General features: G+C 50.7%; 1 protein-coding gene across 2 annotated transcripts in view; it reads left to right on the forward strand.

Annotated features, from left to right (window-relative positions):
- Positions 1 to 18,399, forward strand: part of PIK3AP1 (phosphoinositide-3-kinase adaptor protein 1) — an 83,474-nt gene that overhangs the window by 46,446 nt on the left and 18,629 nt on the right. For both annotated transcript variants that reach the window (XM_074999839.1, XM_074999838.1), the window contains 4 exons: positions 2,328 to 2,470; positions 3,213 to 3,345; positions 6,334 to 6,530; positions 8,196 to 8,385. In XM_074999839.1, the coding sequence (XP_074855940.1) occupies positions 2,328 to 2,470; positions 3,213 to 3,345; positions 6,334 to 6,530; positions 8,196 to 8,385 (663 nt within the window). The remainder of the gene's footprint in view (positions 1 to 2,327; positions 2,471 to 3,212; positions 3,346 to 6,333; positions 6,531 to 8,195; positions 8,386 to 18,399) is intronic.

The raw sequence follows: 18,399 nt of genomic DNA on the forward strand, positions 1-18,399 counted from the left end.
GGTCAGGAAGGTAATGCTAGCCCTCCTTGTAGGGAGTTTTGAAGTTCAGTTACAATGTGTAAAGCACTTGGAAGCTAAAGTGCAAAGCATTCTTGCCATTACCCTGTTGTTAATGCCTGGGCATCAGAAGAAGATTGAGAAGATTTGTACGAGGGAAGTTTGACATTTCAGCGTTTTCATGAGCACGCTTTCTGTTGAGAATTGAAATATCTCCCCAAAGAGACACAAATGTCGCCATCTTTGGTTTGGTCATGGGACTTCATCGACCAATGGAGACCGAAAGTGAAACTGGTTGGATGAAAAAGGGGATCCATTTAGGCCGAAGTCATTTCTTTTAGCCTTGATTATGTGCTGTTTGAAGGCAATGATGTTCTTGCCTAGGAATGTTGTACAGATAAGGAAAGTAAATGATCAAGTTACCTTCTTTTGGACCATGGTGACTTTTCAAATCTCTGGTCTCTGCTGTGTGTGTCTCTTCTTGCGCTTGTCTTTTCACCTGTCTTATTGTCAGTTGCTGTCTTCGTTCCCTGGTCTTTCACTTTACGCAGACTCAGTTCCCTAATCTGTGGCTTTATCTAGTTATTAGTTAATTCCCGTTCACATTCCATTTCTTGAGTCGAGTGCCTCTGTTCGTTTGCGAAAAAGGCTGTATTTAGAACTGCATGCAATTTTTCATCTGAAAGGTTTTTCCACCATAAAACGCAAATTCAGGTTGACCTAAACATTTTGTGAAGCCCTGTTGAATTCTCCAAGTGGCTATGGGTGAAAACTAAAAATTTGAAAAAGTCAGAACAAAACATTTTGATTTTTCAATTCAAAATGATTTTTCATGGAGCAGATACTTTCAATTTGATTAAAAATAATCAGCTTTGAAAACCTCAAAGGAAATGAAACATTTCCCTCCCACCTGCCCTGTACCCAACTTCCTGGTTCCCTGAAAAATGCTCGTTTTGATTGGAAACAAAATGTTTTTTTCTTTTCACCCCCCCCGGATCAGAGAGTGAATCAAAACATGATTATGGGCACATAATGCAGTAATAGGGCAGTCTGAGGAATAGTCAGAGCATTACATCTGTTTCAGCTTCCCTGCCGCACGGATAGAGGCCTGGAAAATGGGTGAAGTAGGCTGTCTAAAACAAGACTATAATATAAATACGCATTTGGAAATCGATTTATTCAAATATTCTCAGGCCAGAAGGGAAAATATGACGACCCAGCTGACCTCCTGTGTAACACAGGCCAGCAAGCTGCCCCGCAATAACTCCTAGAGCAGATCTGTGAGAAACCATGCCAGCCTGATTTAAAAAGGGTTGTTGATAGAGAATCCACTACTGTGGCGGGGTGACCATCTGTCCTGTATTGGGCAGGACGGTCCTGTATTTGAGACACCAAAAAGGCCTCCTGACTTGTTTTTTAAAAGGGAGGAATTGTCCTGTATTTAGTTCCTCAGAGGCTGGGAATGTGGGCAGGAGCTGCCCACAGCTGCTGCTTCCCCGGGGCTCTGGGCAGGGACCGCCCATGGCCACCCCTTCCCAAGGGCTCTGGGCGGCGGGAGTACCAGCTCCCTGGGGCTTGGTGCAGCCAGGAAGAGTTGCCCCTTCCCTCCATATCTCCCTGTCCCGTGGTCACCCTGTATAAACAGAACCTCCCTTTTCTCCAGTTTACTGAACTAAAAAGTGTGCTGAGCGTTGCTGTCTCTGAGAGAAGGCGAAATAACTTCTAGCCCAGGTGGCATTAAGGTTTGTTCCAGACAAAGCCGTGAACAGGAATTAATGGGTGATCTTGGCAGGGATGTGGCTCAAAATGCCTGATGTATCATGTTAGACGTAAAAGGCCAATATCTGCTGAGCTGCACATCAGGAGGGCTATAAAGTCAGAGGTGTATAGGAGATGAAAGCAGAGTCTGATTAACATTGCAGGGCTGGACTGCTCTTAATCCTCACTGAAGTCAGTTTGACTCCGTAGCCGCAGGGAGGTTGGAGATTTTGCACGTCCCTCAATCAGCAGCAGGTGCTCAGTTCTTTGGGTTGGAACCTACTCGAGAGATCTCTAGGACTGAGGTGGCAAAAGATGCTGTAGCTCAGGGCTGAGGTGCCTCAACAGAGCTGTGCCTCAGCACTGGATAGGCTGATTGGAATTAGCGGGGAGTGCTGGGCTGACATAGCTGTGCTCAGACCTGTACGCCCCGTCTGACGCATGCCAGCTTCACCCCCGACCAAAAACCACGGGCTGGTGGAGGGGAGGGAAATGTCTCCTTTAGTGTCAGCGCTTCTTCTGGCTGCTCGTTGCCTGTTCTCAACGGGGACAGTTTCCCTTTCCTTTGAAAGACTTGACATCTGGAGCAGCGGCTCTGCGGCTGTATTCAGGCGACTTGATGGTGGGGGAAGCGAACGTCAGCTATTACACTGACATGGAAGAGATCGGCACCTTGCTGGCCGGTGCCGCTAACCCAGTGGAGTTCATGTGTCAGGTAAGGACAACGGACAAAACGCAGCTTTCGCAATTGCCACTTTCTGGGGCGGGAGGTGAGCAAAAAGGCTTTCCAAAGCACTCAAAGGGAAGGAGCTCCCCGGGGGGGAAGAAATGTCAGCTGTCTGTTTGCAGCCAATATTAATTAGGTCTAATGGTGATTGCCATCTGCAAAAAGGAGTGTGTACGCTCTCCCTTTGAGGAGCAGGGGTGACTCCTAGATCTATTGGCAGCTCAAGGGAAATGAAGTAATTCAACCCCCAGTTTTGTGCTAACATGAGAAACTGGGTTTTACGGAACCTGGACAAAACTCTCCAAGAAATCGCAAACCATTTGGAAATTGACACCTAAGAGCCTTATGCTGCGTGCAAAACTGATCAGGCTAGCTGAGCTTATTGCACAAAGTAAAAGTAGCTGATTCATTTTCCATTCCTGCTGCAAGAAATGACATCAATTTTGCATTCCAGCCTTGCTCACTGTACTTTCTCAGCTGCAGACTCAATCCCTGAGAAAAGTAATACCCGACCACGTAACTAAATACAGCATCCTGAATAGGAACAAAGAAGCAGTTAAAATTGCATGGACAACTTTTAACTTTGCCCCTATGAGTGTCCATCATTCTATTCTCTTGACTTTAGTTTTTTTTGTAAGGTTTATTTTTAACCTATCTCATACATCCGAACTGAACTGAGTGTCTGGCCTGAAAATGCCTCCAACATAAATTACTTTTCACTTGTGTTCAGGCCTTTAAAATTGTACCGTATAACATACACACGCTGGACAAACTGTTGACTGAGTCACTGAAGAAAAACATTCCTGCAAGCGGCTTGCATCTGTTTGGAATCAACCAGCTGGAGGAAGAAGATATAACAACCAGTAAGTGTTTAAAATTGTCCTCGGTACAAACTGCCTGCACTCAATGACTGTAAAGTGAATCACCAGCAGCCCCCTGGGAAATGAAGCTATGGGGTTATAGCCCAGGAAGGGTGTAAGAAAGAACCATCAGGTTAGCTTGCCAGGGCCTGGGGCAAGGAAGGACAACAGTTTATGGCCAAGATTTTCAAAAGTGACTAATGTGAGCCATTTTTCATAGAAAACAGAGCCCTGCTCTCTGAAAATGAGCTGCCTTTCCAGGTGTTAAACCTGGAGCTGTTGTGTTAATTTAGGTGGAATAAAGGGACACAGGTATTAATATAATCCAGTCACTGCCCAGCATTAAACAAGGTTTGGTAGATAGAGACCTCAGCCTGTTTAGTACCATGGCAAAAACACTGTGACAAACCCTTTTAACTTTTTATGAAAAGCTGGGCAAAGCAGCGAAAGCATCTGAAATGGAGGGTATTAAATATGACTTTCATTGTAATGCTGTCCCTCGTTCCTGTTCTCTTTGGCTGGAGCGGGTTCTTAAAAGACCTCCTCCCCATTCGACACTTTTCCTTACAAGAGATGTTAATTACTTTCCTTTTGTGAGGGACAGAAAAGGGATGATTTTAAGCTCAGACTGGCTGTCACTGCTGCTGTTCCTGTTATAGCTGGATCCCATTTCTTAGCAGACAAAGTGAGACAAACACACACGGGAAGAGAAAAGAGCAGCACGGTGAGAAAATGCAGCTTCTCTTCGGTGCTGACTCTCCATGGCAGCTGTGCTGCTGGAAAAACCCAGGCCTGGCACCTCGTGTGATCACACGCTCCAAGACTGGCGTGCTTCTTCCAGCACTGGGCTGCCTGGGGCATAGCTTTCAGCAGCCTTTCTGGTTACAGCTGGGTTGGGAAGCAGACCGTCTTGCTGGCTGAGCTGCTCAGTCTTAGGCAGCAGGACGTAGGAGAGAGAAACGGTAAGGCAAGGGAGGAAACAAACACACCAAGGGGCTGGGTGAGACGTAATCTTGTATCCCCGGGAGCTGTTGGAATTCAGCTAGTACAGGTGATAATGTCACTTGGGTGCCTCTCTATGGCCTGGTCTGATCAGGACATCGCTCAGAATTGGGACAAAGCAGATCCAGGGTCCCAGGAGATGTTGGAGGTGGCAGCCATGGTGGAGAAACTCGCTCCAGTATCTAAATTTTCCTCCCCCAAGTCTTTCTTAATTACCCCAAAGGGAGTGGTGGGTGGAACGTCCTATCTGCTCTTTCTTTTGTCCCTGGATTAGGCCTTAATACCCAACATACCCATTTGGGTTTGTTAATTTTCAGTCCTCAGTTGCTCTTGTTCACCAGACATGATCTTAGACCTGTCCTTGAATTGCACCAGGAGGCCCTTGTGTTTGGGCTAATTTTGTCCTCTGTTTCCCTTTCATACCCACTAACCAAGGCGGGTTACTCTCGGCTATTGTGACAGCTTATGAACTTTCACTTCCCTGTTCCCCTTTAGCTCACAGTTAGGGTGAGTTGGGAAGTCCAGAGTGGCCCAGGCCACCTCCAGGTTTGAGCCCCACCCACCCTAATAAAAATAAAAAATGACGACACATGAAAATATAAGAAGGTACCAAAAAAGAGTGAGACTTCATTTGAGTATTAAAAATCCGGAGCCTTTTTCTGTGCACATGCAAATGATTGAGGGACGCCCATAAAAACGAGATGTAAAACTTACCAAATGCCATAATGTTAACAAGTGTCTGAATTTGAGTCCCCCTTGAGTATGAGGCCAAATGGCCCTCCTGGTCCCCTTGGATTGGCCCTGGCCCCAGATCACTTCTCGCTCCTGAAAGTCTTGGCTAACTAATTTTGAAAAAGGAGTGTGGAGAAGAGTCTGTGGACCTCAAGACCTGCCTGGGCTGCCCATACAGCCTCAGCAGGGGAACATGATGATCTCTCTGAAAAGAGGCCCAGTTTGGGAGTGGGTGATTTTATTGTAAGTGCCTGGATCCCGTTCACCTTACCAGTATGGTAGCTTGTGGCTGCTGAACTCTCTGGATTAGCACATGGCTCGCGGGGATCTCGGCCAGCACCCCAGAGCCCTCCTTCTGGCGATATCTCCCCCCTGCCCCTCATTTATATTGCCTGCTTCCATTTGTTCTCCTCATCCTCACTTGGCTGACTCCCACATGGGCTCAGCTGAACAACACTGCTCCTTAGCTATCCAGAAGGAGCCCCCCTGTAAGCCAGGCAGCTCCCTGCTCCCTCCAGCCAGATGCAGCCTTCCTCAGCCTCAGGCCTGGGCAGTGCCTGCACATGGGCTGTGTGTGTGTGCGCTTCACCAGCAAAGCACGAAAGCACCAAGTGCATGGGCCCTCTGCAAGACGCCTGGACGGACCTGGCGCAGGCTGCCGTTAACCACCGGGGTGTCTGCCGCTGTTCAGTGAGAACGTGCCTTGTTTGTGGCCGACGTTGCTGCCTGGTTTCTTGAGGGTTCGCTACCCTGCTGCCCTGCCCAAGTGTCGCTGACCAGAGAGCAGCTTTTACCACGTTCCCGCTCTTCTCCCAGCCCATCCAGCTGATCGAGAGCCATTTCCCAGAGCCCTTCCCCTGTAAGGTAGGCGGCAGATTGAGACGAGGACTGTGGCCTCCCTTAGTGACCAGGCTCCTTGAGAATTGCCTCCAACGAGCCCTAGCTTTGGCTTTATTCTCTGCCCGCCTTGCTCGTCCCCAGCAATGCAGCGTGCCAGGCAGCTGTGCTCCCTGCAGCATCTCCAAGTGTCTGAGAAGTGGAGATTTTCAGGGCTAAGTTGCCAAACCTCTGGGAAACCCAACGGGAACTGGGATCCTAAAGTCCTGGCTGGCTGAGCCCTGCAGGCCGAGTTCTTCTGCTCTCTGACGTGGGGTGCATTGGTGTGCCTCCCCCGGCCTGGCCGCACTCCTTGCCACCCGCCCCGGTTGTGGTGGTGCCAGAGAAGCTCTGGGTTTCTAAAAGCCGTTGCTCTCTCAGATCAGAGAGACGAGGAGCTGCCGACGCTGCTCCACTTTGCTGCGAAGTATGGGCTGAAGAACCTCACGGCCCTGCTGCTGACTTGCCCGGGGGCCCTGCAGGCCTACAGCGTCACCAACAAGTACGGGCACTACCCGAACAACATCGCCGAAAACCACGGCTTCAAGGACCTCCGGCAGTTCATTGATGAATACGTGGTAAGGGGGAGCAAGGCGCTGCCGGGGAGGGGGCTGGACCGCGTGCCCTTTGCACTGGGACAGCTGCTCCAGGTGCCCGTCCATCAGGCGCATGGGACGGCAAGAGATTGGCCTGCTGTGGGCCCTCTGTGCTGGAAGGCGGGTCTGGCAGCGGTGGGCAATGGGAGGCTGGGGGAAGCTTGTTCGAGGGCTTGCAGCGTGGCTGCCGTGGGGCTTCTACAAGTGTGGGGGCCTGAGGCCGCCCCCCTGCTTCGTCCGGGGGTGGGACAGCTCTGCCCATAGTCCTCGGCACCAGCCTGCTGCTACTGACGCAGCCGCCGCATCTCACCCTGGTGTGGGGCTCCCCAGACAAACCCGGCTGCTGCCAAAGCCTGTTTTGTCCAGCGAGGTTGTGTGTCTCTGACGCTGAGCGTGCCGGGGGTGCCGAGCCTCTCTGGTTGCCTGTGGGGCAGTGTCACTGCAGAGCAGCAGGAAGAGGAGCTGAGGGGAAGCGTAGGGGTGACTCTTGGTCTTCGGATCTCCAGGCAGAAGGCCTTGTGCTCATTAGCTTGGGGGCCACGTGTGCCAAAGTGGAGGGACGTAACGAGACGCCGGAGGGGAAGTGTGTCCCTCCTGGTGGTGCTGGAGGTCAGGTGTTGGAGTGTGGCTGAAAGGCAGGCGGCCCCAGACAGGAAGCCACTCACCAGGCTGTGTGGCCTGGCCCTGAAATCAGGGGCTCCCGAGACAGATAATCACCTCGGACATCGAACCCTTCTGGGAGAAGTGCGTGAGGCTGAGAAAACCCAGCTGCCTCCAGCCCTTTCTTCAATCAGCGCACCATGAGCCTCCCAGGCCTGCCTGGCTCGGGGTGAGAGGAGGAGTCAGGCTAGAGAGAGCAGCCCCCACGCACTAACCACTATGTCCCCCTCACTGTGAGCACCACTGCAGCCAGTGGTGGGTGCAAGAACCAGAGGTGCTAGGGAATCAAGCCAGCGTAGGTGTAGCCAGAGGAGGCAGGTCTGAGCAAGGGAATCCGCAGCCTCTGCTCCACACGGCAGTGGCGGCAGTAGGCAGCTGTTGGTTTTGGGGTCGCACCAGGGCTCCTGCTTTCCCATCTTGCCACCTCCTCCTTCGCTGACAGTTCTGCATCCTGGGGGGGATTGAGCTCTCTCTCCCGCTCCTCGCACTGGATCCCTGCCCCAAGCTCACTCTTCCGCCAAGCTGCCCTCTTCAGCTCCATGGCAGGTGACCAGGAAGGCTCTTGTGTTGGTCCTCATGCTGCTAAAGGCAGGTTGGGTGACCTTTCTGAGACGTGGCTGCCCCCGTCGCAATGATCCCGCCCCGGGCAGCAAGGCGCTGTGATAGCCGGTTAGCTTTCTGGAAGAGACTTTCAATAACAGGTGGGTGTCAGACCTCTCCTGATAACGGCGCTGGGGAGACCAGCCAGTGTTGTGGGCTGAGAGGATGGGCGTGCTGGTGAAGAGCACCCCGAAGGCTTAAGTCCTCTGCTGGCCTGTAGCCTGGGCAGCAAAGAAATCTGCTAACTCTGGGTCCTCGATGGGTGCCACTTCTAAAACCGTTTTGCACGTGCACCCCTGAGTCTGAACATGCTGTCGCGCGGCAAGAGGGGGTTTCTTTCCCAGAACCCTTCTTTGCTGAGCCTTTTCCTTGCCCGCTGTCCTGCAGGAAACTGCCGACATGCTGAAGAGTCACATTAAGGAGGAGCTGATGCAGGGCGAGGAGGATGACTCTGTCTATGAGTCCATGGCTCACCTCTCCACTGACCTGCTGATGAAATGCTCCCTGAATCCCGGCTGTGACGAAGAGCTCTATGAATCCATGGCCAACTTTGCCCCTGCCGCCACGGATGATCTATGTACGTATATCGACTTTCAGTTGAATAGGCTGCTCTAGGCCTTAACGGTGCAGTAAAGGCCTTTGTTACCTGGTATGCACGAAGCATGGGGGTTGTGGGTTAATCAAGTGTGCTGGGTACTTGAGCCTTTTCACTAAACTCCAAATATATTGAAGAAATGAAATAGCCTTATTAACACTCCACCTTTTAACACTAGTACTGTAAACAGAGGACTGTAATTTGCTGCTCCTTTACTGCCCCAGGGTTATCAAACAAACGCAACGCTGGGAAATGATTCAGATAGCTATCAGAATTTTTCCAGGTAACTGAAGGGGGAATCGTGTTACCACCTATAGCAGATGGTAGTTGGGATAGGATGGGGTTTCTGGGCACAGCTAGAGAAATCAGTCCAGGGTACCTTTGCTTAAAATCCGGGCCGCTTACAGCTAAGGGCTGAGATTTCCTTTTTACTAAGGCAAATCCAACCAGCCTCACTGGCCAGCCAGAAGCCGCACAAGCAAACCCACAGACTTCTCAGCTGCTCCACCAGCCCAGACCAACAACTGCCAAATTCAGGTGAGAGGTTATTATACCTGTTTCACCAAACACCCCACGGATTCTTCCAGACCCCGGTCAATATATACTTGGATCTTACCCAGACAACCACACAAAAGCTAGATCCTTAGATCTAATGTCTAAGGGTTTATTAATAAAAAAGAAAGAACAGGGTTAGAGAGAAGAGTTGTTAAAGCCACACTTGACATGTGCCCGTCATAACTTCTGATGCAGCCAACGATGTTATTTGCTGAATTTTGAGAACCTCTGAAAGTTCATTTCAGGTCACATCGATTCAGCCATTGGAGCATTGTAGATCTGGCCCGCTGGGGTCCACGTGCTGGGACATGGACCCCTGGAGACCACCAGAGAAAGGATCGGGGATGGACACTGCTAAGTCCACACCATCCCTCTGTGGGATGGGCCCCCGGTCCAGGCAGGCTTAATGCATGAGGACCGAAGAACAAAGAAAGTCCCTGCCAGGGCCCCTCTTACAGCTTTGCATATGCGGAGGGAAATTCCATTCTTCTCCATAGGCCTTGGCCCACCAACCAACCATGTGGGTCACTGTGCTGAGTTCCCATTTGTTGCAGTTCTGGTAGGAAAACCCCACCACCTCCAAATGGGTGTTGGCCGTCTGGGCCTTTGCTCAGTCTATCGTCCTGGCTGGGGTGGAGCCCCACCTCCCTTTGTGAACCTCAGCACTGAAAGTTTTCTCACACAGCTGCAGAGCCGAACATCTGTAACTTTACCTATGTACACGATACAGACACACAAGTAGAATACACAGTTTCAAGGCATCATCAGCTTTCATCTGACACCTTCCATGGCACCACAGCACAATATTTGGGGCCAGTAGCCACCCTGGGCATATAAATGCTCTCCAGACCCAATATAAAAGTCCAGCCACGTGCCACTGGTTAGCCAAGATTTCTGGGTATTAAAGTGCCAGGTAATAAAGCTTTTACTGTACTAAATATATTACATTAAGCTGATGGTTTTTACTTAGCAGTGCTTTTATAATTTTTTGTCCCGTCCGCATCAGCAACACTCAAGATCTGACCTGTCCCTTAATGGTGGTTGGGCTCCTGTTGCCTTTGAGAAAACCGGGGTCAAAAGAAATCACACTTGTATCACCAGGCAACAGATCTTGCTCTGCTCAAAAGGCATATGTTAAAAAGGCTCTTCCTGCAGAGCTGATCTCCGAAAGGGCGGACAAGGAACTTCCATCCGATGAGGGAGAAGCTGAGAAACCAGTATAGTGATTTGCAAGGAGGTAGACAAGATAAAAAGTGTGGCTTACTAAGGGTTTAAATGCTTGTGAGAACGGCAGCTCTCAGGGCAGGGAAGGGCATTTGCACTTCAAAAAAAATCCAATCCACTGCTTCAGGGAAAACTTTTCAGAGGGAAACATTTCTGTGTGGGGGCAGCGCACCTGGATTGCTTGCCCTCCTTTTGAGTCTGAAGGGCACCATAATCCTGGATCGGTGTTGCTCAGGCATCCAGTTGCTCCTGCTGTTTTGTCTTTCCCCTGAATTCATACTCCTGTCTTTGTGGTGCCTCATTGGGTGACTGGGCTGCTACGCAACCAGATTGTGAGGGTTTCAGGTGGAGAATAAGCAGCAGTTGAGTCCCTTAGTCACAAAGAGCCTGGCTGATTTGACTTGTTTTCTCCTCTCTTGACGTATACTACCGATAAAGGGCCATTTCCACCCTGACTGAATAGTCCTTGTCAGCTCTGGCCCTCCCCTTTACTGGGAGCCCGTCTTTAAACCCCCCTCTGGACCCCCACCCCCATTCATGCATCTGACAAAGCGGGTCTTTGCCCATGAAAGCTTATGCTGCAAAATATCTGTTCATCTAGAAGGTGCCAGAGGAGTTGTTATTTTTAAAGAGCCTTTTGTCCCTCGTGCCTGAGTGAGCTGGGAGCTGTGGGAGACAGAAGTGGTCTGCATAGAACCCGTTCCTCGATGCTGGTTTGGACACTTCTGTGGAGAGGGAGTGGGTATCTCTGCAAGGTACCTAATGTGGGCAGGGCAAAAATGCTGGAGGAAAACTTAGTTAATGCCTAGACGCTGCAGAAAAACAATCGGACATACTCGCCCTTTGACCGTCATCATCATCATCATCATCAATAACCGTGGGCTCAGCACCCGTTGGTGTCTGATGCGTCTCTCACTATTTCCTTCCATCTTTCCCTATCCAGTGCAGAGTGGCTTAGTTTCTGTAGACTGGCTCCACACCAATCTACTACATCATCTATCCATTCACTGTGGGATCTGCCTCTCCTATTCGAACCATCTATGATGCCAAATACCAGGGTCTTGATTTTTCATTCGTCGTTCATTCTGGAAATATGTCCAAATAGTTGTAGCTTCCGTTTTATAACCTTCTACAGCTGGTTCTCTTTCGGGTGTGTCTTCCAATATAATTTCTCATTGGTGACGTGACCTGCATCCATCCTATTCTGAGACTCTTTCTATAACAACTCCTTTTGAACGCCAATATTCTTCTTTTCCAATCTTTCGTTACCACCCATGTCTCACACCTGTACAACGTGCCGCTGAATACACACGTTTTCAAGATGCCCAGCTTTGTTCTTAAGCTAACTGCTTTGCTTTTCTGGCTCTTATCCATCGCCTTCAAACTCGCTCTTGCTTTCGCTCTTCTCATCGCTATTTCCTTCTTACAGTCTGGATCATATGTTATGTTGCTCCCCAGGTATGTGAACTTCTCTACGTTTTCTAGTTCAATACCATCCACACTGATCTTCCTTCCTATTTTCTTATCTCCAAATACCATTGGTTTTGTTTTATCGATGTTCATAATCAGTCCATACCACTTCCCGTCTTCCCTTAACACTCGCACCGTTTTCTCTAGCTTCTCCTCATCTTCCTCAATGATAACTACATCATCCATGAACCTCAAGTTGTTGATTCTTTTCCTGTGCACAGGTATCCCTTCTACCTCTTCCTTGATCTTGTCCATCGCTGTCTCCAGATGTGCGATGAAGATACTTGGTGATATTGGATCTCCTTGTCTTGTACCTCTACTTGTTTTAAACCAACTTCCCAACTCCCTGCATGTTCTCACCGCTGCCTCCACATTATCACTGATATCTTTCAACAACCATATCAGTCGGCTATCCACTCCGAATGACTCCAACACTGCCCAAGTCACTTTCTGATCTATACTGTCAAATGCCTTTTGAAAATCGACAGAGCAAGCGTATACATTTTTGTTCTTTTGTCGAGCTTTCCCCGCTACCAGTCTTAGTGCCAGTATCTGCTGTATGGTACTTCTATGTTTTGTGAACTCTGCTTGCTCATCTGCTATATGTTTTTCTATCTGCGATCTTAATCTCTCAGTCAGTATCATCATCAGCACCTCACCTAGATGACTCGTTAGGGCAATCGTTCTGTAGTTCTTGCACTCCAGTGTGCTTCCTTTCTTGGGTATTGTCACTAGCACAGATCTTGTCCATTCCTTAGGTGCCTTCCCTTCTTTCCACGCTATATTCCATAGTTGGTGTATTTCCTGAATCGTGCTTTCTCCTCCATATTTGATCATCTCTTCCGTGATCTTATCATTTCCAGGGCTCTTGTTGTTCTTTAGTCGTTTCACTGCTTTTTCTACTTTCTCCTTTGAAATATCGGTTTCGCTGGGGTTTCCTATAATGTGCTCTTGAATTGGAGAGTAAAAGGTCACTTGGCTCCGTGGGAGTCCGTTCGGCATTCTCACATTTCAGATCGAGGGTGCTTCGCTGCCCAGTCGCAGGGCACTGAGTGCCACTCCTGCTGGCTCAGAGTCTCGGCCGGGCTGCGCTCCCCAAGCCTCACCGGCGACCAAGGTTCTGCAGTTGCATGGCACGCTTGCAGCCCGCGTGTGAGGCCAGTGACTTCGATAGCTTTGCAGAGGTTTGAAGGACTGTAACCAAGCGAGTTTTTTGGTGCAAAGAAAGGAACTCAGTCCCTCAGAGCCGGGGGAAGGTAAGAAGAGTGAGTGCTCTCTCTAGGGACGTCTTGGCTCTGAATTTACACGAGGACCAAATCTGAGCACGAGTGGCATTTAAAAGAATCTGCAGAAGAGCGCTGAAGTCGTCCTGTGGTTGCTCCTGCATCCTGAGCTGCGCTGTTTTCTGTACACCACAGGACTGTCCGACAAAGACTAGGTCTCTGAAGGCCTTACAGAGAGGGTCTTTACCAGGAGCGATTCGTAGGCCTAAACAATTTTGCACCTATGTAACGGTCTTGGTGTCGAGACAGATGCAGCTCAGCTGGTGTGGCCAGGTGGCGGGGCAGCTCTTTCAGCATATTGGTGTCTGAAATAAGCTAAACTGATCTCGAGAAGCGTGTAGCGAAGGTGGTGGAAGCACCGCCTGGGTCAGGACTGAGGTAGGCTTGATCTAGAGTAGGGAGGTAGGTCAGTTGCAGACACGCAATTCTAGCTGTGCCAGTTGCGTGGTTAGAATTCACTTATCTACATTCAGCTTAGCTGGCCATGCTCACAGAAGGAGGTTGACAGGGAGTGGGAGAAAGGAGGGAGAAATTCTCCCATCAACCTCCTCTACTCCTTGCGCTAATTGAGATCTGCAGGAATCGATCTTCCCAGGAGTGAACACAGCCTTAGTGATTACAGTCTTCAGCTTGGCACCAGGCTTCCGCTCTCTGGGGATGGAAGCCCACCTAGAAAACCGAAACGTGAGGTTTGATCACACACGCCCTCCAGGCTGGAACCACTTCCTAGCGTCTCCAGCGGCCTCCGCACATACCGAGCCACAACCCTGGAGCAGCGTGCCCAGCTGGCAGCATTGGAGGCCTCTTTCTCCCACGTACTTCGAGAACTGCCCCCAGGGAGCTGGGAAGTCGGAAGGGGAGTCAGTGAGGTTCGCGATAAGCTATCCGAAAGGTAAACGTTCACGAAGAGTGAAGGGTAGCGCCGGGTTACACGCTGGCACCTGGTGCCCTGGATCTGGCCTTGATCCTTTTCTGGTTTGTAATGCTATTTTCCCTCTCTCTGGGTGGGCCTAGGGAGATGGACTCTGTGCAGGCAACACAGACACTCTTCTGCTGGTGGGTCACAGGCTTCCCTCGCCTTTCGGTTACAGGAATAGGCGATGTTTGCCTTGCACGAGCCTGGGACAGATTCAGACCCCAGTGTGAGGTGTCCCTGTGGAACTCCAGCTTCAGATGGGCCACACAACCGTAGCCGGGGACTAGAACCACTGAGAAGCAGAATGCTGGGTGCCTGGGCCCTGGCCAGTCCAGAGCTATGCCCAGCAGCCCCTTCTGCAGTGGCAGTCTGAGCGCCCAGAACCCACTGCCCTGCACAGCCCCACGGCTCTTGCTGCCATGAATTTTGTGGCTATTGAGCTTCAATTCTCCGCTGGTTAATTCCATCCCGTTGCTTGTCACAATACGCCCTGCAGGAGAATTATCCCGCTGATGACACCTCACCCGGGATCTTACAAGTATTTGACACTTCCAGGGGTCAGGAGATTGCAGCCGGCTTGTGTGGGTTGCAGGTGGATGTTACAGGCAGCAGCCGGGAGGGGGGAAGGGAGAGTTATCCTTTTCACCTCGCTTCTGCACTGAGAGACCCGGGGATCGTTGTGAACTTTTCCAAGCTCTCCTGGTCAGTCCCAAGCCCTGGATTGCTAGACAACATGAGCTTTTGAGTGAGTACCTGGGTGCCAGCCTTGTCCTCAGAAGGGCCACCTACCACCCTGGCCTCCCTGCTTCCACTCAGCCTTTAACCAGCGGGTTCTCTTTGATTTAAGTACAGGACAAACTTCCCGGTCTGGAATCCAAGGTGGTTTTCCTACAAGGCTGCCAGAGGGTTGGATGCACCTGCTTAGTCAGGGCGTTGGAGGGGACATGGGGATGTGGAACGATCTCCTTACAGCACGACTCAGAACGTGTCCTGTTATGCAAAAAAGTATGAGGCAGTGAAGTCCTGTAAAGGAGACAGCCAGACTCCCACATCTGTAGATTCCCACGGTTCCTTATCCTGCTCCGTGTGTTAAGGCCTCAGCACGTCCAGTGCAGGCCAATGACAGAGGGGGACTGAAGTGTGAGGAGCAGAATTGTTACATTTTTATCCAATCTCTGAATCAATCAGGAGCAGCAAATTACTTGTGGGAGGCAGCTAAGGGGCAGCTCTGCCCTCTTCCGAGGCTAGGCTTCTCCTGAGTCCCTTCCCTCTGGTCTCAGCCAAGGGAGCGCTCTGCTTTCCTCTGCTCCATAGGTCTGTCCCCAGCCTTCTGACTTGCGAGTCGTGATGCTTGTTTCTGTCTGCAGCCTCAAATTCGCCTTACGGAGTCAGCTCCCCTTTCCGCCCCTGGAATGACACCGATCACACTGTGCCATTCTGCAGGGCCTGGCACCCGCTGACCTCAGAGCAGGACACAAATTGCCCTTTTCCAGCCAACACAGACATTGACACCGTTTTAGGGAGGGAAAGCACCCAAGTCACTTCCCCTCTGCACTGAGTGCACGTGACCTTGGACAAAGAGCTTGGGTCAGGGCCAACAGGCGGAGGGAGGGCGGCCAGGAGGCTATTTGGCCCCAGCCTCAAGCTTAAAGGAGGCCTCGGATTTAGACGCTTGTTAATTTTTTTGGCATTTGATGAGTTTTGCAACTAGTCTTCCTGGGTGTCCCTCAGTAACTGGTGCATTTGCACAGAAAAAGGCTCCGGCATATTAATATGCAAATTATGCCTCTCTCTCTCTCTCTCTCTCTCTCTTTTTTTTTTTCAAGTGTGTTGTCAGTTTTTAATTTTATTATGGCGGGGGCCTCAAAAGCTAGAAGAGGCCTGGGTCTCTCAAAGGGCCTGTCTGGGGCACCAGATTGCCTGCTCCCCACCCCTAACCATAAACCACCCAGGTGCAGGAACTAATGGAGCAAGAGCTTCATGCTTCAGAGATTTGGACAGTTAATTTCGCAGGCCCCGGTGGAAGGGACACTCTTGGAACAGCAGCTGTTAAAGGCTTGTCCTGTGAAGTCCAGGACCGGGTTTCAACCCCCCTGAATCCTTATGGATTCTGTGGGCTGCACGTCACCTTTTCCTGTGGTACCAAGCTGCATGATTCCTTTTTCCAGTTTTTCTAACTCATGCCTATGGATTGTAGCCCGTGCACAGAGCTGCAGCTTCCTGATCTGCCTTGGGAGGGCGAAGAGACTCACACCCAAAATGTAACTCCTTCCACGCTCTGGGACGGGATTATGGCAGAACGCTAAAGATGTTGTCTTAAGCAGTGGAGACCTGAGCGCAGCTGGCTTTGTAAATGCTCAGTAACAGCGAATTACATGTGCCTCGGAAGACTTAATGGAGACAGGAGCAGGGGATTCTTTATACTCCGGCCTAAAAGGCAGGTACAGCCCATGTGTATTGTTGGTGTTGCAGAGACCAAGGGGCAATGGCTGAACAGCCAGAAGGCTCCTGGCTCTACTGGCCAAACAAGACACTGTCAAGCCGCGACAAGTCTCCAGTCGATGGGCGGAGGGGAGGGGAAACTGGGGGGCTGCCTTTTCGCCAGCGGCCCCACATGGTAAATCCTCTGTGGTGTGGGATTTCAGCATGGCTTCCCCTCGCCCTGCCGGCTTCACGCCACCAGGTCCTGCACCCTAGCTACCAGGTCCACCTGCAAACTAGTGCTAGGCACAAGGCTCAGGCTTCGTGAGCTACTCTTCTCCCCTGCCCCGAGTCTCGTCTCTGCAGCGGCAAGGGGAAGAGATGATACATCCAGTGAATGGCCGAGGCTTCAGCTTGATCCGGGGACACAGGTAAGATACTGATTGGCATCATCTGTCTACGAGACAGAACCGTGTGCCAGGAGACGATGTGCTAATGGCCGGTCAGGCAAGCTCAAGATCCCTCAGGAAGCCAGTTTCTTTCCCACTTAAGCTATATCTGCACCAGGCAAAGTAAGTCGAACACACAGATGCAATTCTGCTGCGGTAACTACATAGCTCGAATCAACCTATCTGCTCCCAGCTTATTTGGCCGTCCATGCTGAGAGCCAGGTTGATGGGAGAGTTTCTCCCATCGACCTCCCTTATTAATCGTGTCTTGTGAGGCGTACGGGGGTCAACTGCAACCCCCAAGAGGTCAATTTTGTGCGTCCCCACTTGATACGCAAAATCAACCCCCCCAGCAGCTTGGCCCTGAGAGGGTTGATCTTCTGGGATAGTGTAGATGTAGGCTTAATCTCTAGTAGCAGAGGGGTAGCCATGTTAGTCTGTATCCACAAAAACGAAAAGTCCTGTGGCATCTTATGGACTAACAGATTTATTGGAGCATAAGCTTTCATGGGCAAAGACCCGCTTCATTCAATGCATGTCTACATGCATTTATATGTCTACATGCATCGGGCGAAGCGGGTCTTTGCCCACGAAAGCTTATGCTCTGATAAATCCCTTTAGTTTCTGCAGCTCCTTGTGAGCTGTCACTAACTGCTAGGCCCACTTCGCCGAGTGACTTCACGTACTTGACATTTTATTTAGGCTCCTGGCTCAATCATAGAACTGGGAAAGAGCCATTCAGATGCAGAGCTGGTCTCTGCCCTTGGGTCACTCACCAGCCAGGTATCAGAGCAATCCCTTGGGATAACATTTTCTGGACCTGAACTAGAAAGACAACTTTTAGGCCTATAAATCGGTTTTACCCAGAGAAGAAAAGCTGACTTGTGCATTAGTTCTCTCTGGTAGTTTAGGCACGTGGTGATAAGCTTTGGCTCTGCAATAGAAAACTCCCCAGCTTCCTGTTGCTGTGCTGGGCTAATGATTCTGCAGAAGAAAAGGGGAACTGGAATCAAAACATCAGATTTCTGTACAACGATATGCATGCGAATGCTGAAACTTTGGGTGCGTACAGCCCTCGCCAGTGTCTTCCAAACGGTAGCTAATCCTCAGCGCCCTGTTGGCACCTCCAGTAAACTCTGCGACACAACTCTGGTGGTTTTCTGGGTGCGTACAGCACGGTCTGTCTCAGCTGTGTGCTCGAGGAACGTGGCAGAACCCCTGTGCAAAATGTAGCGAGCAGAGCGGCTTTCAGTGGCTTATAACTTGATCACCATTCAACCAACTTTAACCAGAACACAGGCATTTCCACACCGGGAGCTGGCAATAGTTACAGCGCACGTTTAATGTTCTTAAAATTCACCCAGCCTCAGCGGAGCCCGGAAGGATGTGCTGTGAAGGGTTACCCCGCTCCCTGCTAGGATGGCGCCTCCTACTGGTCATTCTGGGGAATTGCTCGCAAGATCAACACCCCTTCCTCTTTCTGAGTCAGCAGCTCCCCTCTCGCTCCATGAGCTGGTACGGCCTCTTCATTACTTGGGCGGTCTTCTAGCCAAGCCACTGTGTGTGTTTTCCTTTCTCGGCTGCCACGGTCTTCCTTCAGAAGCCCTGGGCCGTCTTCCCATTCACTGCCCCCATAGTGCCATTTCCTCAGCCCCTGGCAGGGGGACCCAGACTTGCC

This window comes from Carettochelys insculpta, chromosome 7 (assembly GCF_033958435.1).
Source record: "Carettochelys insculpta isolate YL-2023 chromosome 7, ASM3395843v1, whole genome shotgun sequence".
In the NCBI taxonomy this organism is placed as follows: domain Eukaryota; kingdom Metazoa; phylum Chordata; order Testudines; family Carettochelyidae; genus Carettochelys; species Carettochelys insculpta.